The sequence below is a fragment of the Temnothorax longispinosus genome, chromosome 5, assembly GCF_030848805.1.
Source record: "Temnothorax longispinosus isolate EJ_2023e chromosome 5, Tlon_JGU_v1, whole genome shotgun sequence".
NCBI lineage: Eukaryota > Metazoa > Arthropoda > Insecta > Hymenoptera > Formicidae > Temnothorax > Temnothorax longispinosus.
The window spans coordinates 15,787,145-15,811,131 of NC_092362.1; the positions used below are offsets into that span (position 1 = coordinate 15,787,145).

A 23,987-nucleotide genomic window follows, 5' to 3' on the forward strand; every position below is an offset into this window, starting at 1 on the left:
ACGACCGCGGGCGTGTGGCTGTCGTGACTGACAGTTTACCTCAAGATCTCGATCACGCCGGGGAATTCGGAAGTGCTCCGAATCATCGAAGCCGGTATTTGCTCGTGTTTCCTGCCGACCTTTCTTTAACCAGGATTACGTGAAACGAGAAGTGGAAGAAATTGAGAATTGTTCCTCTTTCTCGCAAAGGAGAAGTGACGAGGATGGAAGCGCGTGTTAGGAATGTAAACCACAGCATAAATACAGAAGGTAGTACTTACAGCTTAGTAAAAAAAAAGTAATTAAATAATATTTCAAATTATTATTCCACTTAATTATGTATTATTTATTAAAGTTTAAATTAAGGAGCTTTCTGATATCATAAAACTATGATATGTCAGATGACGGAAAGTCTAAATAAACAACGCTAATCATAAATTATTACTAAAAAATGAAAATAATAATGTTAAATAATATTTGAAATCTCGAAGAGAAGAATTCTTAAAGACAAATCTAAATTTTTATTCAAACGACTTAGGAAAACCTTTGTACATCGAAAAATTTAAGAAACCGAGTGACCGAGATAAAGGCTTAAGAGTTTCTTCAATACAAATAATAAACAGCTTAATGACAATGTTTAATATTTGCATTGTAACATGAATATACACTTCTGAGAGATGCTCAGCTATTGCCGTTACAAAAACAATAAAGGAAACGTATGTCTGCTTTGTTTGAGAACATCGGCATTCTCGTTAACGGGACAGCTTCATTATTACGAACTAACAACGAAGTGGATAATGTATATGTGCTTTTACAGATGTTATCGCATTTGTCGAACACTAATCACGACCAAATAATTATAAATTGCTCGTATTCCATTAATTAGTTCCAATCAACTTTAAATCAGTTCTTTAGTATTCAATCAATCTTTAAGCTGTTACAACAATCGCTGATATTTTATCCGAAATGCAATGGCGTGCAGCTTATCGGTAGTATTATTAAAAAATTTTAATTATTAAAAAGGTTAATAAATGCATAAAGTGTGTGAGTGAAAATGCGTTAATCAGTGAAAGTAGGCTTCGCGATAGGGGATAGCCGACATAAATAGACTCCTGTTTTCACAATGTGTTTGTAAATTTGATTTATTTAACAAACATTGAAAACATAAAGAAGATATTGGATGTTGAAGCACTGTGTGTTTGTCAAAGACGATGTAAGATGTAAGATGTAATCTTTAACTCGATATGACAATAGTTAAGAAAAGTTAGCGATGCGAAATGTACACGTGAGAAGAAGCGGAAAAGGAAACGTAAGAGCTTGGAAAGTAGCCCACGTCCCAGACAAAGCAGAGTGGTCATTCAGCATCCGCGAGAGATCTCTAATTAATTCTCGCCGAGACCTTGAGAGACTTATAGCGACTCGCGTATCGACAGATCGGACGCGTTGCCAATGAGAGAAGGTTGAATCGTAAACGCACGCGAGCATTTCGATCCGTGAGCCCGTCGTTGCGTTGCATATTGCGGAATTGCGTCACGTGAGTCTCATGCCGATGCTGCGATCCGTGCTTGAGAGAGCTGGCAAAGTAACGGCTGCGAACGCATCGGAAAGCGGCTGGAACGAAAGCCGGTTGTCTCGATGACGACGAGACAAATTCCACGGGGACGCAGCCTGTGACGTTGAAGGAAATTCCGCGTGTGCGGTCTCTAAAAACGCCGCAGGTATACGGAGAGGCATGAGCCTATCTCGCAGTAGGTTCGCTTTTGGAAAAGATTGTTACTCCTTTATTTTTGTTAAATATTTCTTAACTTCACATTAATGTCTACTAAATTTAATACTTTTGTCTCAAAAAATTATTTACATAATTTTTTTAACATTTGTCAAAAAATTCCTGACTTGCTTATATATTTTTCTGTTAGATGTATGTAATTTTTTTTGAAATGTTTCCTTTGCAATTGAATTATCGTCGTAAGTCAGAGCGAAATGTATCTGGGTCAAATGCACTATCATCAAGAACGAGTCGTCAAGCGAAATATAATACAACGATAAAATGCAATCGCGCAAAAATTTTTTTAATGCTGTAGTCATAAAGGTAGCACTGCACGCAGTGTCTTTAGTTTTCACGCGCATTTAAATTGTCCTCACATATTTATTTTTGTATTTGTGCATGTTTTTATATATTTAAATGCTTTATCTTAAGACAGACTTAGCTTTCTGTAAAAGATCTTGCTTTCTCGTAATAATCTGTTTTTTAAAACGTACGTTCAGTTTTTTTTATTCTAACGGCATAATATTGTTCACGCCGTTCACAGCTCGATGAGGAAAGTTTTCTTGTTATGGTCACTCTTTTCTGCGTGTCGCAGTCGCAAACCGCAAAAAGAAACAAAACTTATCACGCGGATGGATTTGGTTTGTGCATGTATATGTGCACAAAATTGCTGTGGATATGCGCATTTATTACCGGTCTCATGAAACTGACAAAAATATCGATCAGTATTTTTGTATACTGATCGTCGCGCTTGTGCGCGACAACAACAAAACCTGTTGAATCTTTTATTGCGTAATATAAGAAGGCGTCCGAATTTTCATGTCTCTCTCTCCGTTCAACTTTCGAATCGGATGCATATTTTAATGTAACATGTATTTCGTAATTAATTTACGTAATTAATTTACGCTTGACATGACGGTAATAGGAATAATCCAAATTTAATGTTAACTTTAATCATGAATTTTTCCAATTGTAGCTTTGACATATGTATTATTCCAAATACGAAATCCGTAATATTATCGTTTTATTTTAATAGTATTTTAAATATACAGTTTATTTGAAATATCGGTGAATGTAACATGAAAAATTAAATAAACGCATGAAATTTATTGGACAGCAACATCGATTTCAACAAACACAACGTGCAGCATAGTGAAAACGCCTCTCGTCTAAAGTTGCTCGTCTCTGATTAACGTGGCGTATCAGCACCTTCATAGAGCACCTTTCTCTAGGAAACAGAATAATTCTGTTAATAACAGAACGGCCGTTACGCGATAGTGAACAGAAAGAATGAAAATTGCAGGCAAGCACGATTAATCTTGTAACTAATTTTCTTTCACGCAAAAACTCTTAGCAGAATATTACTCTCTTACGAACGACAGGCCTAAGAAAACTTACCTATTTGAGCAGTAAATAACTTTTTAAAATCTTTGTCTATTTCCGATATATAAGTGCTAAGTGAACTTAGTATTAAAAATTCAAATAATTAAGAGATAAATTAATAATTTTATATTTGTTTTAAAAAATAACAACTGTGTATTTTCCGCTTAGAACAATTTTCTTACTTAAGTAATTATTTGTCAATATATGTTAACATTCAATATATCAAAATATAATTATATATGATACCTATGTGTAATAAAATAAATTATATAATTAAAGTATAGGTAATAATTATATCCCATAAAAATATAATATATTCAATATATTGAAATTGAATTTTAAACATTTATATGGTAGAATTGTCGGCTACTGTGTTTAAAGCATCAACGCCACGATTATAGTGGAGCACAAGTTTTATATCCATGTTCGCATAAGAGACACCGGCTCTTATCGGATATTACGTCACTGTACAATCCTTGACGTTCCATCACCGGCACGTTTTCTCGTCTCTAGATACATTCAATCTTCTTAGCTTGCAATGGTCATGAAACTGATGCGTGTTAGTTGCAAAAAATATCTATAGTGCAGCTTTTGCTATCGCGTATAACTCTTTTACGTGTTTCAATATAGATACGAGCTGTTAATTATTTCTGACAAGTTCTGTCTAGTGCTATTTTAAACGGTACAAGTTTTATTAAGGGATTAGAATGGAATAGGAGACATTTGTAGTCGATGAAAAATTTAAGCATGCGGGATAAAACGCAGCTACCACTCGTGCGAAACGAGTGACGCCTTTTCGCACGCAATGCGAAGCATATATTACAAACATTTCCTTACGATTCTTTCAGCGTACGTGCCCACGTCAGAGGCATCCCTCACTGTCGAGGAAGAGGATGCGATTGTGACGTTGGTGGTCGTTGTGATCGGCATCATCGTTGCCATAGTGGTGCTGTTCTCGATGGGTATCTTCATAGATTGCAAACACCAGTACGTAACAATGAGTCTTTTTCAAAACACCTGAATTTTGTTGATCAAACAATTTTTGCAAATAACAGCGAGAGCGTCGTTCATTAGTATGCACAATAGAAAGTTCTTATATTTAGATACACGGTGTAAACTTAGACGGGATGATGTTCATGCCACAAAAGAACGTTTCGTAGAACGAAAATAAAATCGATTATTGTTATAACGGATATTATTGCAGAGAGAAAGATTCCTTGAAGAAGAGAAGACTGAGGCTAAAAATGCCGCCCCTCACGCGAAAAGGCCGAAAAGATGATGTGAAAGCTTTAGCTTCGAATATGTATTCCAATGGTGCCGACGATACCGAGTTCAAGGCAAGGGATGCTATAGTTTGATGTTCGGAAGAATTACGTTAAATTTTAAGAAAAATTGTAATACATGTTTTATAAAGACTTTTTATGAAAAATTTGAAATCTATGAGTCTCATGATTAGCTAGTATTTAATACTGAAAAGTGTGAGAATTATAGGAGAAGTGTGTTGAAAAATACCTTTAGTCATAATTTTCGAAGAGACATGCCTATTGTTCATCAAAGATACATGATTTAATGATACGTATTTCGTAATAGAGTTGATAAATTCGGAAACGGCGACTTACAATTAAAGCTAATCTGCACAATAATATACTTATCTTCTGCAACCAATAGTGTGTATTTAGACAAGTGTATTTGGACAATTTAGATATAACTCATAGATAAAATACATAAATTTATCGCATAATATTCTGTACATAAATATTCTATTCAACGTTAGCGGCGATATGCAAGAAAACCAATTTATTTGAAATGCAAGAAATCGTTTTAGATTTAATTGCATACATATGTATATTATATGAGAAGCAATATTCTGTAAGATGACGTCAATGTCTGATCAGTAAACACCATTCTTTGAGCTTCCATTTTGGTCGAAATGCACTTTCTGAAATACTACAGAAATACTGTATTGCAGAACACTCTCAATATGCGCGAGATTAATTCTCTGACGTATATCGTTCTCTTCTTTTATCCCCGATATTTATTGATTCATGTTTGTGTAGTGAAGAAAAACCGTAAATATTAATATACAAAAAAATTTAAATAAAGATTAAAATTAAAAAAAAATCTGAATAAACACAAGATTTAAATGTTGCAGTTTCGAAACAAATTCAAGCGATTGCATGTATATTTTTGTAATAATAAGTAAATAGCATTATTTGTGTATAGGAATAAATATCATCGTATATTTAATCTATAATTACAAATTTAGTCATATAATTTTTTATGAATATTGTCGATATAGCCTTATTGGACAGGAAATCTTTATAGTTGAGATATAAATAACAAGAGTAATAATAATCTGGTAATTGCATATGAAAATTGCTGCTTTCCAGCAGTATGATGCAACAAATGCGATTAAGTGTTCACAGTTGTAAACAATTTTTTAACTACAGTGCCTTTTACGGAAAATAAATGCGAAAACAAGTTTTATGGTAAACTTAACTGTGGTTTAAAAATATCTGCTACCTATGTTCTCTACTTACGTTGATAATAATAGGATATCAAGTATTTAAAAAAATTTTTTTGATTTTTTATGTATATATATATATATATATATATATATATATATATACTCAAAGTTTATTTTTAGCACAAAGCAATGATACAAATAATATAGAGACAAGCGGTATCACATGTGCTTCTAAAAAAATAACACCATCTAGAAATGTACGAAAGCCTAACTGATTAATTCCGTAAAATAAATAGTAAAAAAATTCGTTGAAGTTTAATACCAAAACTAATATAATTAGTTACGGTATTAAAATTAAGAAATTTGTAAAAAGTGGAGTTGATTGGGCTTTTGATTTGACTTTTGAGAAATTTGAATATCAGGGAAAATAATATATATGATATCATTAAAATAGGTTTTAAAATATATATTTTTCATGATACCTGTTTTTCTGAAGAGAATCTCTTTTGTTATCAATATTACAGATAATTCTAATTTAAAACATATTGTTTATTTGTAGACTGGCCGTAATAATCGACGAAATTAATCTATAGAATTGATTAACAAGTATTAATTTATTGTAATTAAAAATTATTTATGACTCTTTTCTTATACAACAATACATAGATTGAAATAAATTTACTTATTAATATATCAGCAGATTTATTGATAATTCTACAAAGGAAGAATGTAAAACTTTCTCACACTTAACCTTGAAGAATATTTATACCAAAGAATTTTTCCGGAGAAATCGCGCGGAAAGAGATTTTATATATTCATATAACACACACGCGCATAAATTATATACGCCATTATTTTCTACGCCAAAGGTATTGTTTAAATTGTTATGATTGAACGAATATCTATGAATATTTTGTTTATCTATGAACATATATTTTGTAGTTTGCATATTGATGGTGTACATAAATATTAGTAATGAGAATTAAAATTTGTTTATGTATAAACCTATATTGTCTTATTCTTTGTAAATTATTATTACTCATATCACCAATCCAATTTCTAATATATAATCTGCTTATTAAGTCTAATAACATGTATATTTTTTAAATATAATAACCAACTCACACGCACGCACACACACACGCGCACACACGCATCATATACATACTATGCGTTAAATTTAACGCATGTATGAAATAATATAAAAATTTTTCAATAATGTTAAACATAGCATTAACAAGATACTCATTCTTGAGTTTCACGGATTTAATCTAGTATTACATTATACGATCACATTACACCAATTACATACCACTTTGCAAACGTGTCGAATCACATATTGCTTAGTTTATTCTTTCCTTGACTAAAAGATATTTTATTTTTCGAAAGAAAACTGTGCTCAGCAAATGTTTATCCCATTTAACTTTGAAGGTATTTTTTAAATCGTGTATGTAATCAAACGATAAACTTTTCGCCTATTTTAATCGTGGCGCTTGTAATTCTTCCTAGCATTTTTTCTCTATTTTCTTCTCTTGAAATTGAAAGACTTTTCACTATTTCTTATAATATCTATCTTTTTGACTAAACAGCATTAATTATAGTGTGAAAGAAAAGGAGACATTATAATTAACAAAATGTGTTACAGCTAAAAATTATAGATACTATTTTATAATTATATGTAAATAATGTGTGTGTGTGTGTGTGTATTTGTGTGTTTGTGTGACAAATGCGTGCAAGTCTATATACACAATGTATTTTAAATTTTGTTAAAATGTATTTAATATACACGTAATAGGCAATGGAAATCTTTTATATTTGAAAATTATTGACGTGACCATAATGCTTGCAATGTAAAAATGCAAAGTAAACTATAAAATAACATAATAGACATTATAAATATCCATAAATTGTAGAATAATTAAACAAATATTAAAATATTTCTAAGTATTATCACGTCGTACAATTTGGTATCATTTTCCAAAAATTCTTGTAATACTTGCACTGATAGAACTGACGTTAGTATAGTAACAGATAATATTGAAAAGATTCGATAAGAATTTTATATTTGCCTATCTTCTGATGCGATTCTCAAATCTTTATAAGTATAAAAAATTAGAAAATTTTTATATATTGTGTAATGCATTTTATATGTATCTCATATGGAACTTTTATATACATTTTATACGCAAAATATGTGTATTAAAAAACGATAATGCCTTAATTACTTTGCTAATTAAATTTCGAGCTTGTTTCGTCTAGGATGTCTCTTAAAAATTCGAATATTATAAAAGTTAAAGCTTTACGTATTAAGAGTTAACAAATTACTTTGAAAATAATTTTTAAAAGTTTTATTGCAATGTATAATTTTTTTTTCAAAGTTTCGTAAAAATTCACCTGTCATTTTAATAAAAAAAACTACCTAACTAAATTACTCTGAAAATACCTAAAAAATCTAAATTTAAGAAAGAATTTATTTACGGAAAGTAAAAGAAATGAATAAAAAACCGATTTACAGTAGTCGATTGTATCTAATGCTTCAGTTTGTACTCTTTTATGAATCTAAATTGCTAAACTCGTCACGGTTGTTACTGGAATGCTTGAAAGATATTCGGTTTGGTTCTCGTGAGTCGCATCACAGTCGAAATGGCAGGCGTGTGTTTTCCTTGGCGTACATCACTGACCTTCTTCAGCAGGTACCTTGATCCACAAACGATAAAAGGCCACGGTTAAATCAAATACGTCCAAGGACCATGGCCAGCAATGCCATGCGCACGTAGACCCCGTTTTCGGCTTGCCGGAAGTAAGCCGCCCGCGGATCGGTGTCGAATTCCTTGCTTATCTCGAAGACACGTGGTAAAGGGTGCATCACTGCCATCTTTCTCTTCGCGCGGGACATCAGTTGCGGGGTTACTATGAAGAGTCCGCACATCTGTCGTACATGTAATGATTTTTTTTTAATATAATGTTACATAAAATTAATTTAAAAGCATGTACTGAATATGTAAGAGCGAGTGAGATGACTCGAGATAAAATAATACTCAACTTCAAGCATAATTAATAACTTTAATCATTTTTAATAATTTTGGATGATTAACATTAATAATTTTTAACAAAAATACATAGTTCGTAATAGGGTGTTTTGCAATAAAAGGGAATGAGTGTGTAACGGAGCGGTGAACTTGTAGATTTAATGCTAGAGTAATGTCTCCAAAGACTCACCTTATCATACTGCTCTTGCGTGGCAAAACGCTCTTTTTGTATTCTCGTCATGTAAAGCACGTCGGTGTCGGGCAATGCCTCTTCCAAAGTCACAAACTTCTCTTGTTGGATACCACGTTCGGCTATGTATTTACTGACGTGACTCGGCATCTCAAGGCCAGGTGGACTGACGTAGCGTAGTTCTACGTTGTACAGGGTCAGCAGCCTATATCAGAATTCAATGAATGATGTATGTTAAAAGAAAACGCCTTGGCTTGAATAAATTGTTATAGAGAATAATTCAGTTGTTCGCGACTAAAATTAATTTTAAAGTTTACAATTATATAAATTAAACTTGTCTTGTGTTATTTGAAGTTATATGTTTTCTTCCATTTTTATCATCAGTTAGAGAATTGTACATCTTAATATATATTTGAGTATATATTTGAGACATTTAAGAATTGATTTTATTATTAAAAATAATATATCAATATTCTATTATTGATATATTAGATAAGTTGGATCTTTAATCATGTTTGATGAAATCTGATTTGTTTTACTTTTACAATGCTTCTGTCACAGTCCATGGTCTTTTAAAATAGATATTCTGATTTGAAATCGACTTCCTTTAATTAATAAAAATGTCTAGAGTCATAGTTTTCGAGACTTTGCACAATTTTATTTTCATACGTTGAATATTTTGCTAATAATAAACATCAATGATGAAAATATTTACAAATGTCATAATTGCACTTTTTACAGATCTATATCTAAATTTAGAATCAAAACACTGTATGCATATGTGTGTAAAAAATTTAATCGATCAATCCTTTATAGAGCGTATAAATTTATGCATGATATTTCCGTATCTCGCATTCTTTTTTTTTTATTGATTACCTTGGACGAGCGGAATTTTTTTGTTGCACTAACCTTGCAAGAGAATGGACGGTTCTGCCGTGTTTCAAATCCCCCACCATGGTGATCGTAAGACCATTTACAGTTCCGAATTCGTCTCTAATTGTGAAAATGTCGAGCAACGCTTGCGTCGGATGTTCACCGGTTCCGTCACCGGCATTCAATATCGGTTTTCTACAATGCTGCGCCACTCTCTGTAAATTATTATTAATATATAGGATTAGGAAATATAAAAGAATTTCTTGCATTTTTCAATTATAACTTGAAGAAACTCGTGAAGTGCAAAGAATTCACAATAACGTTACACTGTTTGCTTTTGTAAGAAAGACTAATTAAAATAGCAAATAAAATTATAAACGAAAAATCGTAAAATAAAACCTTTAAAAAGGAGCGTTGTTATTATTATATAAATTAAATAGTCTTAAATTAAATAGCTTTTCTCTATACTTATAAACTTCACTACTCACAGCAGCTGCACCAGGCGCTGAGTGTCTGAGTACAATCACGTCCGCGTATCCCGCCATAACAGTTACCGAATCTAAAAACAATAATTTAATAATTTATTGGATATTTAATAAAATATTAGAAAAGCATTCATTCGGATTATGCATTTTTTATAAGTTTTTTTTGCACATTGGGATTAGTTGGAGTACTTTTTACTTCAACATACATTCTTTGAGGATTGTGCTTTTGTTCAGAGAAGATCTCTACCAACCTTCTAACGTTTCGCCCTTTTTCACAGAAGATGTAGAACCGTCCATGTATATTACGCGACCACCGAGACGTTCCATCGCGGCAGCAAAACTACAAGAAGTTCTCGTGCTGACTTCGTAAAAGATGGAAGCCATGATCTTTCCCTTAATCAAACATCATATTAATTTTTTTAAGAGAAGTAATTAAACAACATTTTTGTACCTAATTTAACAATTTGTGATCAATACAAAACTCGAATTTTATAATGACTCCTGTATATTTTCAGATTATTTGCAAAAGAAGCTGTATAACCTTTAATTAGTTACCTTTAAAATATCATCCAACAATCGTTCCTTCCTGATAGCATTTCGGAAAGTTTCCGCTAAATGGAACACATCCTTCAATATTTCTTTGTTAAAGATGTCCACGGTGAGCACGTGATGTCCGACTAGACTGTTGCCTGTATGGACAATTGGAACCGACGCGACGGCAGTCATAAGCAGATTCGGATTACTGTCGCTTTTGTGTCTAGTGATACTGCTAATGGGTGGCAACGGTGAGACAGTTCTTTGAAGGGGTAATGTCTTGGAATGTTCTTTGTCAACGTCTGGGTACGGCGCGAAGTGGACGTTCGATTTGTGCGATGCTGGTTGCAAGAGGTGCGTAAACTCTGAAAATATAAAAAATTAATTTAATTTCACATCTTATATTTTTACGCGATAGAGAGTTACAAATTTTTTTTTCTTGCAATAGCAAGGCACGCTAAGTGAGAAGAAACATTCATGATTCAACTTTATTTGCAAGTATAATATATCTATCGATTTCGAACGCGTTTCTACAAATACCTTGAACGATCTTTGACATTATAAAAAATAAATGTATATTAGTATAAAAAAAATATTTTTGTACAATTTAATATCGCAACTGGAGAGGATAAATTCCTTTATCAATAATAAAGATTATTTCGTGTTGTTTGGCAATGCGGTGCAATTCTTTCGCAATAGTTAGTTCATATTTGCATTATCGTACCGACTTGTTCGTCTTCGTGCACATCAACACGATCAATATGTGCGTTAGACTTTTCGTAGTTCGGCGACGGGAGACTGTCTAGTGGCAATGGTTTGTGGACGATATCTGTGAGCTGACTGGATATCGTCGGCGCGTGGAACGTTGGTGGAACCTTCGTACTGTGTTGGATATCCCTGATGTCTTGGCCGAAGCCAGGATTTACCAGCACCTGCCCCTCGATGTAAGCAATCTCGCCTCTTAAGACCACTCTGTGCACGGAACCGCGAACTGTCATGCCAGTGAAAGGTGTCCATTTCGATTTGCTGTACGGCATTGCTTCCGGAATGACCCATTCGTCGTCCAGATCGACTTCGACGTATGTGTTACGCTGATCGGGAATATTGAAGATCTTTTTGGGATTTCGATACAATTTATCTATAATGTCCTGTAATCAATAAACAATGGTTTCAATAACATTCTAATAATGTAATATATAACTTTATTAAAATTTAAATGCATATATTTTTTTTATAAAATAATCGATAACGTTCTTATTACAAATCTAAACAAGAACGATTGCTTTAATAATATTTACTTTGCAATTGAAACTATCTAGTAAGTTTAAAAAACGATCGACAAGCGCTCTCTTTATTTTTACTATTAGTGTCATATAAGAGTCTTCACGCGATACTTATCTTGAAGACTTATAATCAGATAATAGTGCTCATCTGTAATGAAAGATGATAAGCTAAATCACGTTTAAGAAAAGCTTCAGAAATTTTAGGATTCTGCTTTTTGTGTTAGTTTCATGGTCAGGTTCATCTATCATTATTTTAGAATTCCGTAAGAGCGAAATTGCTTCCTAACAATTAAGTTACTTTTCAGTTTTCGATTCAGTATTCGGTTTCATAAAATCAAAACATGCGTTATTTTCAAATTTTATGAAAATAATATATACATAAAATTTATATTTTAGGTAAAGAACTGCTCCTCGATAAGTTTTAGATGGCCTATTTTATTACGTCACGTCAAGTATGAGACATATCTGAGAATCGGAATGACGTATACGATATTCGCATTCTCGAGAGCAATTTTCGCGTTATCGTGCCTTATGCTTATCGACATTCCCTGCTGATTACGTCAGTCAGACATTATTGAAAGTTATATTAATTGAAACAGAAAATACCTCTATAGTCAGCCTTCCTTCATGTACGGCGTTTAGCAAGAGTGGTAACATGGTTTCCAAGCCGGGAAATCCTGGCGGTGGTTTCTCCGAAGACTTCTCTTGAACGGTGTGCGGGGCTTTACAATGCAAATTAATGTTTCAATAAAAACGTGCAATTTATAAGATAACGCACGATCGCGTGATTCCTCGCGATGCAACTTGTATTATTAATATCCTTGAATAAAAATAGACAGTGATCTTGCGAATTATCAAAGCATTAATTTTTATCGGAGAGCTAATTGCTCATTATTTCTAAACAACTGCAAATATCCGATATAATATCAATCCGCCTCGGGACAAAAAGAATATTCTTGTATTACTTAAAAGCAAAACAAAGTAAATGTTATATAAACATGGGACGTCGATCCTTTTTATCTCCGGATCATAGAAGAATGCTGGTCGTTATCGTTTCGAGATACTAAATTGAATTCATTCTGCTACGTGACTGCAGCGTGAATTTTGTAAAATTACGGCTCGTAACTTAATTACAGTTAGTCATAGCGATAAGCTTGCTGTCGTACCGTGATCGGTCGCGAAACAATCGATAACATCCATATTATCCCAGAGAGCCTGTTGGTCCTCCTTTGTTCCTAGAGTAGGCCTTACTTGACCTCTTCCAGTGCCTATTCGATCCAAGTCAGCCTGGCAAAGGAATAGATGGTGCGGACACACCTCGCACGTAACTGCCAATCCCTGCAAAAATACATATGCATCAAATCGTGAACATTTATAAGGATATCCGGTTGACATTCAGATATCTTTTAATTTAAATGTATAATAAGCACTTACTAAACTTAAATATCTGTTGCCTTAATTATAATAAATTTCGAAATTATTAAAATCGACCTTTAGCGTTTCTTGTTCTTCTATTATTAATTATTGTTATTTATATACACCTTTGGCATATGATTATTCAGTCTTATGTTTCATATGTGTTAAATACTCACATGTTCTTTGGCGGCTCGAATAATTTGTATTTCCTCTTTACGCGCTACGTGACACACGTGAATCGGCCTGCTGTGCAAACTTGCCAGCAAGAGAACCGCAGCTGTGGTTTGTCCTTCGGCATGCACGCATAAGGGATATTTTTTCGGCCACCTTTCGAAATGCTGCAAAAAGGAAGCAGTCATGTAACTTGAAATATAAATATTATATTTAATATTACATATCTGGGACATGTGCGTATTAAATTTATAAATAAACTAGATTAACTGAAAAATATATTTTAAAAAATGGAATTTTTTTTACGTTTTTTACAAGCGTTTCTTTACCTTAATCCAAACAGTAAGATCGGTGAGACGGAGCGTTGTAAATGTTTCGTTCAGATACATCTTCAGAGCGGCCACATGCGGTGCTATTTCCCGTATATCATTGTAATTATCCGATGAGGCGCCGGCGAAGATTGCATAGTCGCATCGTGAACCAGCTGCAGCTTGCTATTCAAGTAGAAAGTAAATGAGATCTCGTTATTTTATTATAACAAATTATTTAAAATTACTCTCAAACACGGTTAAAATTCAGTTGGGTTGAATCTGATCGATAATAAAATGGAAAACATAAACGAAGAGTGCGCGAAATCAATAGTTAACTTCAAAATATCTATATAAGAAATCAATATCGCACGTACTCTCGCTGATAAGTGAATATAATGTGTACATGTATGTGTCTGTATTTTTGAACATAAAAAGAATTTGAGACTCATGACGATAAAACAAAATATCACTTTTTAAGTTATTGTTATCATACGATATCACGATGTTAAAGCCTGGCTCGCTAAGCTGCAGCATTCGATTTTTGTAATTATGCAATACCTTGATTTCTTATTATCAACTTCTAAGTGATAATAAGGTAGATACACGAAACTTGGAGTTGTATTTTAGAACTAATTTTTGTATGTCTATTGCCTTCTCTACGTATCATGCGTGAATAATGACTTAATTTGTTGAACATCTTATAAATTTTACTCGTATTAAATAAAAGAAAATCAGTATAAAATATTCAACGTATGAAAGCTTTGTTTAATAGAGATAATTCACAATTAATCGGAAAATTGTGTTGCTATGTGTGATTAAAATAAAACAAGATAGCGCTAATTTATCATCAAAATTTCTATTTATGCTCATAAATTTAAAAGTCTTCTGGAAACCTTTTTGGTACCAATTTTCCACAAAGTTAAAATTTTACGCTTTAATATTTATACATAAAAAATTATGAATAAATCTTTTTGTGTTCAAAGAAATCGAAAAAATCAATTATTCTAACTGCAGTTTAAATTTAATTTGACTACAATTTTGTTGACAATGGATATAAAATATAAATATAAGATGCGCGAAAAATCTACAGTTAAACCTTAAGATATCTATATGAAAAATTTCTTACCGCTTTAGCAATAGCAAAAGTCTTGTGATCTACTACCGCAGGATTAGTATTGGGCATTGCAAAAATGGTTGTTATGCCCCCAGCGAGCGCTGCCGCGGTGCAAGAGGCGAAATCTTCTTTGTGGACCGCTCCAGGATCGCGGGTATGTACGTGCACATCGATAAGGCCGGGTAGTCTGATCATTTTGCGTGATGAGATACAATCGATATGCGTTTTCATACGCGGTGCTTTCCCGCCGACCATTGTCAATGCCTACACAAAAAGAAGCGAGACAATTATTATTATTTATTTTATTCATTTATTCTTTCATTTATTATCGTCATCATTCGCGATCACATAATCTTACAATTGATACAAAGTTGCGCGTGCATAATGTAATCGTATATGATGCACTTGAATGATCAAAACGAGATACAAGTGCCTTGATTATTTGTCTGTCTTGAAGGAAGATTATTTATAACGATGAATTAAATTTTTAAATGCTACTTTTATATTAAGTTAAATATTTTATTATATATTATTGCTTTTCTTACGTTAAACCTTTGATATCTTATCAATAAAGTAATTTGGTATATTATATTAATGTTATCTGTATTTCGACGCATCGACGTATCGATAACTAGTTATACCTATACTCTTAGTCATTACAAAAAATGTAACTCAATTATTGAGAATTGAAAAAATTATTAATAATTTTCAACCAATTATTTAAATATTTTTAAATATATTTTTTAGTAAACGAATTTTATTTATTTAAATAAATTTATAGATACTATCGCAATTATCATCAAATTTGAATATTAATAATTGTAATAAATGATAATATATTTGTAAAAAAATCTCGATAATTTTTTAAAACATTAGCATATAAGGATTAGAATTTGAAATGTATGTAGGCTCTAAAATAAACTTCAATATTCAGTTATGAAATATTTCTTTTTATCACATAAATGCTAAAATAGTGTTTAAATTTTTGAAAATTAAGATTAAATATAATCTTAAAATATGTGGGTCCTGAAGTGAACTTTGTACCTAATATGCCTTATCAACAATGTGCACAAAATGTTATGAGTAAGAGTGAGTAATATAATCTTGTTTATCAAAAACGATCTTTGATCACTGACGCAGGTTTGATATAAAATGTAGTTTTAAATTAGAAGGTAACGTCACGTAAGCTTATTTTAATCGTACTATTTAATCAAATTACTTTTTGAAATAAAATTTATTTTGTACACGACGTCTCTTTAGTAGGATCGAAAATCTGGATACTTACTTCAACTAGGAGCTTCGCGCATTTAACATCCGTAATCAAAGGTACGGAATAATCGATGGCTAGTCTTCTCGTTCGGTAACCATGCGTCATGAAATTGGAAACACGCCGAGCACCGCCGTTTCTCATCGGCAGATTGATCACGAGATCGAATTGCTTTTTCGACAAGAAATCGGCGAGATGCCGAAGCTGGCTCGGACTGGAGTCCTCGTTCACGGCGATGTTTTCGAACGTCCATTGTACCGGTTCTACCTGTAACAATTTAACTTGTTACAACATATATGTATAAGTATATCGCACATAAGTGATTAACTTTTAAAATGTTTAATAGATATATAACATTCCACAAAGATAGACGTTATCACCTTGATAATCGCCACTTATACTACTAAAAAGTATTGTTTGCATATTTAACGTTGCGCGATTTGATGCCTCAGCGGTGCCTAAATGCGGCACACTTTAATATAACAGGACCGAAGATTGTTTGCAGAGGGGAATTTAATATTATTTTAGATTTTCGTACAAATTTTGGATTAGTTTTTTATTTGTAATTTATATATACATATAATATCGCATATTAAAATATCTAAAAATTGTTTTAAAATGTAATAATTTGACTATTTCATTCATAACGTTTACAGCCTTAAAAAAATCTATATTAAGTTTTCATATTAAGTATATTTTTAGTTCAGAAGTATAGAAAGAATGTTATCTCCAAAATGCCGTTCTTGACATTTCATGACTTTTCGTAATAATTAACAAATCAAAATTATGGAGATATTTGTATATTTTGTAGAGAAATTTCAATTTTTGTTAGTTTCCGCACCACTGTGCCGCGATCGTCGAAGAAGATATCGACCAGTGGAGATTACTGGCACACAATCTTTGGTTTATCAGAATATTCTAAAAGAGACCTTGATCGTTAAGATCGATATCTTTTCTCATCTTTCAGAAGAGCAAACTTGCTGCCCGTTTTTAGGGCAATCGAAGATATACGTCGAGAGGAACAATACCGATTTGTAACCATGCTTCGGAATTTAATTAATTCGTAATTTGCCAAATTACCTTGATAAGGTAATTTCACGCACAGATTAGATAACGGTAGCAATTTTTATTCGCGATATTGCCGTACGTGACGTCAATTGACGAAATAAATGTTACCGTGTGGAGTACTATGGTCCTGTGCGAAGAGCGATACCGCGAAATTCGATAGCGTTTCGAGAGAAACCCGCAGATAGACCTGGACGCGGGTCTATGTACGATAACTCGTGAGGATTACCTCAATAATAATTTTACGATGATATTCCTTATCCACAACGGGTGCGCTATTACAATGTTTTCTGCAATCTTTTGTGTGCGCGTCTATTGGGTAATAGTACAAGAAAAACTGATTACACACGGTCGGAGGGGGAAGATTACATCAAGTAATCGATATTACAGTAACTTAATCATTATATCAACAACTTCCCTTTTAGTAATTGCTACTATACTTGCTGCTATACAAGACTGGCGCATATTTTTGGCTAGCATTAATATTTTGCATTATATTTAATTATACTTGGAACTTATTGACTAAAAATCTAAAATAGAAATGTTTGTTTTATGTAAAAAAAAACGTATGGTTGGTATGTAAAAAATGTAGGTTAGCAGATATTATTAGGGAGAAGATAAAATACGGCTTTACTGATAAAAGTTACTTGTTTAGTTGAGGATTAACAGACGCGATAATCAGACCTATAGGAAATAACGTCAGGAGAAGAGGAAATATTGATAGGATATGGATGTGAAAAGAGAATAATGAAGATTGTTCTAAATATACCGCTTCTCAACGGCTGATGCATTGTACCTATAATTATATATGATCCAAGATAAGTGATATGATATTGCTGGACACTGGCGAGCTCGCCAGTGGAATACCGAAGCTTTATCTTACCCGATGCCAGCGCGATCTTCCACAAGTATTTTACATCGGGCATGTTTGCCGATGCCCAATAGTGAGCGGACGATTAAAAGCGATAACGTGATAGCTATTTATCGACCCCAATATCCCGCGAGAAGACTACTGCCTCACCGGTCATCGACGTGGCCTCACGCGCGTACGCACAATGCTGCGTCCCCGTTTTCGTTGACCTTGAAACTAGAATGAAGGAGTGTGTCGGTGATCTATAGTGAAAACCCCCGAAGTGGCTTATAGTGGTACCGCGACCGATCCTGAGGACGCGCGCCCCACGTGGGGATACTCCACGTGGCCGTCTCTCGCTCTCGTATGTGTGCACTTTGTTATGTCATTGGGTGAAAAGGGACAATGGGACTCACGAAATCAAAACACAAGAGAGATGCCCATTCGGGAAACAGTAACTACGGATCCAAATCAAAGGGTGCAGCCAGCCAACAGGTGGACGAGTACGAGGATGTGGAATTGATGCTGCTGAGGAAGGCCATCGTAAACGATCCTAACACTTTCATCCTAAACAATCTCATGATGTGTATCCAGTTCTTCGAGAATTACGAGGAGTAAGCACTCCCGTTCCAATGTTTGTTTTTTTTTTCACGGTGATTTGTTGCGGAATAATAATAGTTCGTGGCACAATCAATTGAGAATGTAAACGGACTTTGAAATGGGATATAATATTCAGTATATGCTATATATTAACAAATAATCTTAATGAAGATTATTCTAGAGAATAAAGTGCCATTAAATAAATACTTGCACTTCCAAGTTGTAATACTGTTAACAGATTAGAAAAAGCGTAACAGTGAAACTAGTACCGATTTATTTATAGAGGACAAACATATTATTTATATATCTTCTATATCATGATCGGAAATTTATTAGGATTCTGGGGATTATTTCGCGATTAAGAATTCAACTTGATTAAATCTAATCTACAAATTCTTATATATGAAAAATATTCCTTGTGATATCAAGAGTGGGGGAAGTGCACTCATGAATTCTTAACAATTTTTGTTTTTTAATCCGCAATGCGGTAAATCCCCTCGAAACTGTGACCATGCGCGCTTTCGCAAGATAAAGAATCGTCTTTTCATTTGCAATAAAGATTTATACTGCAATATTATTTATATTATATTGAACAAGAATTAATTCAAATAAATTATTCATAAGAATGTTAGTTTATTACACTATAATATTATATTTTTATTATTTTTCTCATATTCTAACATTGACAATTATTTTTAAAAAATCTTTTAAACATTTATTTCTACTTTTATATGTTGAAGTTTTAATTAATTATAATAATGAATGCAGTGCAGAAAGAAGTGTCAGTAAAACATATATACTACGTAAAGATAAATGTAATTAGATGTATAGATCCTGATAATGACAGACTATGCAAAACTAACTGTCGGAAAACTACTTTTACAGAGATATAGTTCAAATTAAAGAGACTCTGGCGTTGTCCTACGAAAGCGAATTAAATAAGATGCTACCATCTCAAAAGCACGTTTTATTGCCGGATGTTCTTCAGGAGCATATCTCGCATAACATCGCCTTTACTTCGAAAAGACAGACCGGTGATCTTATCATAGAACCGCTGCAACCCGTCCGCATTTTTGTTGTGCACGACAATATCGAAATTACAGAGCAACATTATCTATCAGAGTATAGTAGCTTGAACAATGGGATTACGTATAATATGATGGTACAACCAAGCGAACACCCCGGTGAGTAAACTAGCTCCAACTAGCTCATAAAGTATCTCAGATTGTCTTTAATTCTTTTCCTAATGTGTTCTTGGCTCAATTTGAAGTAAATTTGTTTTTAACGAGAATGTAATTAATCAATGATTTGAATTATACAAAAAGACTGTTTAAAATTTGAAATATTTTCGCAAAGCAAATTTTAAACATAAAATAAAATTTTATTCCATAATTCAATTTGAAGAAAGTTTTAAATTAAAATTATTTTCACATAAGCATATTAATTTTAATGATTTGTGTTTTTCAAGCTATTATATAAACTTGTGAATATATGATAATACTAGAAACTCTCTCTCTTGACAAAATTTATGGAATTTGATGAGAGTTAAAGTTAGATTTTATTTAATTGAAATGGCTTTAAATAAAATTCTTTGTATAGGAAACATTTCTTATTGAATTTAGTAGCATAGGGCTAAAATCACAAATGTTCTGATAGGATACGTGCGGTTGCGACGTCTCGACGAAACGCCGTACGCGGGGAACTCCACCAAGGAAGAAGATATCAATCCTTCTTCAATGGCGGATGACGACGAGATATACGATGGCGACAGCGAGAGCATTTATGGCCGTTCGAACATGACGCATCAAATCAGAAAGAGAGGTCTCCAGACCTCATCAATTTTCAATGTCAGATCTTTGCCCAATCTACATGACGACGAGACAATATACGAGGACCAAATATCCCTCTCCCGTAAAAATATTTATGGAACCCGATCCAATCATGACATCAAACCCGAGTCTGATTGCGAGCACATGTCCTCGACGGAGGAGAGAAGGTGTCAAGGCAAGGAAACGTGGTCGACGCAGGCCAGGAAAGGGAGTTACCAGCGTTATCCCCGATCCAGCGAGGTGAAATCGGCGGGGCAGAAAGTCCGCAGGCCGGGAAGCAGCTCGAGTTCCGGCTACCGATCCGGAGCTTGCGACAGCGATAGCGACTGGAGTTACCAAACTCTGCCAAAACCTAATGTGCAAGCTACTCGTAACGGGACCGAGACTGCTACGGACGCAACCACGAAGATCTATTCGAACGCGAGGATTCCGACGCAGTGTTTCAAGAAGATGAGGATCACCAACGACGGCAAGATCTACACGTTGCGACAGGAGCGAAAGGCGCAGAACAACAAACAGCTTCGCCTCATGATGGCCGACAGGCAATACGACTGCGACGTCTTCTACACTAGTAGTGAAGTATTCATGAACTACTTTGTCGACCTCTTCGTAGACCAATTGGCGAAGCCCCTGGGTTTTAAACCGGAAGATCTGAATCGCGTGGAGGAGTCGGTCATTTACTGTGACAAGGTAATTGACTCGCACAATCCCAGGCTGCGCAGGATCGAGTCCTACGAGATCTCGCCGACGATATGGCTGCAATGGCCGGAATACGCACAGGAGTGGCTGGATAGGCCGAGGAGCACCTGGCCCGAGTACAACGACATCAACAAAGTGAAGGACTTTGGCTGCTACGTGGTGCCCGAGGACTCTCTACCGAGAAAGAGGAACCTTATGCCGAGAGAACTGTCTTGGCGCCATCGAGTCGCCAAGAAGAATATCCACCAGGAAATCGAGTGGCAGCTGACGTTCCCAGCTGCGGAACGGTATCTGGAGTGCTGCATGACGCGCTCGCAAGTGCAAGTGTACCTGATCGCGTTGATGCTTCATAAGACCTTTCTAAGACCAGTTCTGGACACGATGTACGGCCTGACCACATCTCACATTAGAAATAAGCTGTTCTGGTTGATCGAGGAGAACGACCGACCCTCCAAGTGGCCCGACAATCGGACCGGCGAGTGCCTGGTCAAGCTGCTGAACAGCCTCTATCGCTGCATCAGTCTGAACGAGCCAACTCTACCGGACTATTTTCTTCGCGATAAAAATGTGTTTAATAAAGTGCCCCCCGACTACCTGTTGCACAGCCAGAAGCAACTGAAGAGGATAACCGAGAACCCCGTCATGTATGTGTTCCACGCGATGGAGAATATCAAGCATAGCAACAAGTTCTTCCCACGATTAAACTTTACGAAGCTGTTCAACATATTGACGAAGCCGTGGATGTCGGTGGTGAATCCAGCCTTAGACATGTACCGTTTGTCATCGTCGAAGCTCGACGAGTCCTACAGAGAGGAGATCTACAACAAATCCGGCGGATTCTGGGACAAGAATCGAAAAAAGAATTCAAACTACAGTGCGCCAATAACCGCGGGTTACAAAACGCTCATCACCCCGCGCAAGGCCACGGATTCTATCGTCGAGATCTCGGTGAGTTCCTCAAGCGATAAGATTATCGATCGGCGTCCGTAATGAGCAATCCAGCGCGACACATTACTACACATACTACACGACTTCCCGCGAATCTAATCTTATCACCGTATTCTCTCGCGATTAGCGGATCAAGAGTCAGGGTTAACATTCCCGTCTCATTTTTTTTCCTTTTCTTTTCCAGGAACGGTGTGCCGAGTTGGAGGGTCTAAGGCTGGCCGCTCTGTTGGACTTCTTCATCACGCACTTCATTAAAATGGCCGAGTGCTGTCATAGGTATCGGGCTTATCAGCAGAAACAGGTTTATCTTGATCAAGCGGATCGATTGTCGATTATCCTATCGGAGATGACCAGGTACAAGGACGATGCTAAGGCTTATCGCAAGAAGATCTATGATCTGAGGATGAAACCGACGATGAATTCAACGACGAGATCGCAGAACGAGCCACCGGAAACGCCTAAGAGGAATATTCAAGAGCCTATATTCAGCGGCACCCTGAAAGATCGTTTCACGCGACAATTCGCTGAGATGATGAAGCTGCCAAAGAACGAGCAATCGCAATCTAGTCATGAAGATCACACGAATAAAGTCACGAAAACAGCTGTCCCCGAAATACGATTTACGATTGAGGGAGACGCGCAAGCGGATGCTGCGAGTGTGATTATCAGCGAGGACGAAAGTTCTTACACTTCGAGGAAGCCTATATCGAAGGATCAGGGTGACTCGGGCGACTCGGCCTCGGGTACAGTACGGAAAGTGGTCTCTCTAGCGGACAATCTAAATGATACGACATATACATGTGTTTAGGAATAGGGCGTAGATGATCTGTGGAAAAAAGAAGCAAGATACAAGACAAATCTTTGTATTCAATGATCACCCTCGAAGCATAGTATTTATTGTTATATTTCGAGAGTGATCGATAATTGATTTAGTAAGTAATCGAGGAAGACTGAGCGTGCGATAATCGTATGCTTGCGAATTGTCGATATTCGATCATCGCGTTATGCAAAAGCGAACATACATGTAGTGATTACACTACATACACACACACACACACACACACACACACACACACACACACACACATGTAGTGATTAGCAATAGTTAAAATAATTTATAAAAATAGCTGCAGTCAGGTTCAGCCAACTAGCCAAGTTGCTTTTGTAAGATAGCAATGTCATCGTAACGCACCGTCAGTGTACTTAGCTTAGTAGATCGTGTTGCTGGATTACGTGTTTCAAAAAAGAATCTTTTATTAAGAAATATTTCTAATTTAAAGAAGAAATCGATTAATTTTATACTTCATAACACTTATCATTTGTCTTTTTGAACTTTATACACTAATCTAATGATTTCACTACTCTATCTTTCATTATTTCGTTATCATTAATCTCATTATCTTTGTATCTATTGTCAGTTCATTAAATCCCTTATTTTATCACGATTAAATGTGATATCTCTTTGATTCAAATATTCATACTGTAGAATCATGTATGATATTTTACAGTACAGTATTATATTTTACATGTTATAATTCAAATTGTAAAAACTCCACAAATTTAACCAATGTGCGGACACATCTTTCACAAATATCTTCTTCTTTTAATCATTCTTGTAAATATTACGTGTAAATAATTCTTTCTATATACGTGATCACACGCGAGTGATAATTAAATATTATATTCAAAACGACATGAAACATTTATATAATGAGATCTTTTTACTTAC

At 34.6% G+C, this 23,987-nt stretch overlaps 3 protein-coding genes across 4 annotated transcripts in view; 2 read left to right on the forward strand and 1 right to left on the reverse strand.

Moving 5' to 3' along the window:
* LOC139813549 (uncharacterized) lies at nucleotides 1-5,756 on the forward strand. Of its 2 annotated transcripts, none has more exons than XM_071779107.1 (3): nucleotides 1-249; nucleotides 3,976-4,114; nucleotides 4,332-5,756. In XM_071779107.1, exons 1-3 carry the CDS (start codon nucleotides 204-206, stop codon nucleotides 4,483-4,485), a joined length of 339 nt encoding a protein of 112 aa, XP_071635208.1. In that variant the 5' UTR covers nucleotides 1-203; the 3' UTR covers nucleotides 4,486-5,756. The 2 variants fall into 2 exon arrangements, with proteins under 2 accessions (XP_071635208.1, XP_071635209.1); XM_071779108.1 differs by lacking the exon at nucleotides 1-249 and adding an exon at nucleotides 381-1,727.
* The window catches only part of Rudimentary (carbamoyl-phosphate synthetase 2, aspartate transcarbamylase, and dihydroorotase rudimentary), a 27,451-nt gene continuing 9,184 nt past the window's right edge, over nucleotides 5,721-23,987 (reverse strand). Inside the window, exons 13-25 of the mRNA XM_071779089.1 lie at nucleotides 16,286-16,534; nucleotides 15,013-15,264; nucleotides 13,905-14,069; nucleotides 13,581-13,742; nucleotides 13,155-13,326; nucleotides 12,595-12,710; nucleotides 11,430-11,853; nucleotides 10,727-11,070; nucleotides 10,423-10,564; nucleotides 10,175-10,245; nucleotides 9,723-9,901; nucleotides 8,814-9,018; nucleotides 5,721-8,523 (exon numbers count right to left, since the gene is read on the reverse strand). Of these exons, the coding sequence (XP_071635190.1) occupies nucleotides 8,326-8,523; nucleotides 8,814-9,018; nucleotides 9,723-9,901; nucleotides 10,175-10,245; nucleotides 10,423-10,564; nucleotides 10,727-11,070; nucleotides 11,430-11,853; nucleotides 12,595-12,710; nucleotides 13,155-13,326; nucleotides 13,581-13,742; nucleotides 13,905-14,069; nucleotides 15,013-15,264; nucleotides 16,286-16,534 (2,679 nt within the window). The 3' untranslated portion in view covers nucleotides 5,721-8,325. The remainder of the gene's footprint in view (nucleotides 8,524-8,813; nucleotides 9,019-9,722; nucleotides 9,902-10,174; nucleotides 10,246-10,422; nucleotides 10,565-10,726; nucleotides 11,071-11,429; nucleotides 11,854-12,594; nucleotides 12,711-13,154; nucleotides 13,327-13,580; nucleotides 13,743-13,904; nucleotides 14,070-15,012; nucleotides 15,265-16,285; nucleotides 16,535-23,987) is intronic.
* On the forward strand, nucleotides 16,929-23,954 carry LOC139813603 (uncharacterized). The gene is made up of 4 exons (XM_071779184.1): nucleotides 16,929-18,796; nucleotides 19,668-19,966; nucleotides 20,439-22,258; nucleotides 22,443-23,954. The coding sequence occupies exons 1-4, from the start codon at nucleotides 18,588-18,590 to the stop codon at nucleotides 23,064-23,066; spliced, it is 2,952 nt and encodes a 983-aa protein (XP_071635285.1). The 5' UTR covers nucleotides 16,929-18,587; the 3' UTR covers nucleotides 23,067-23,954.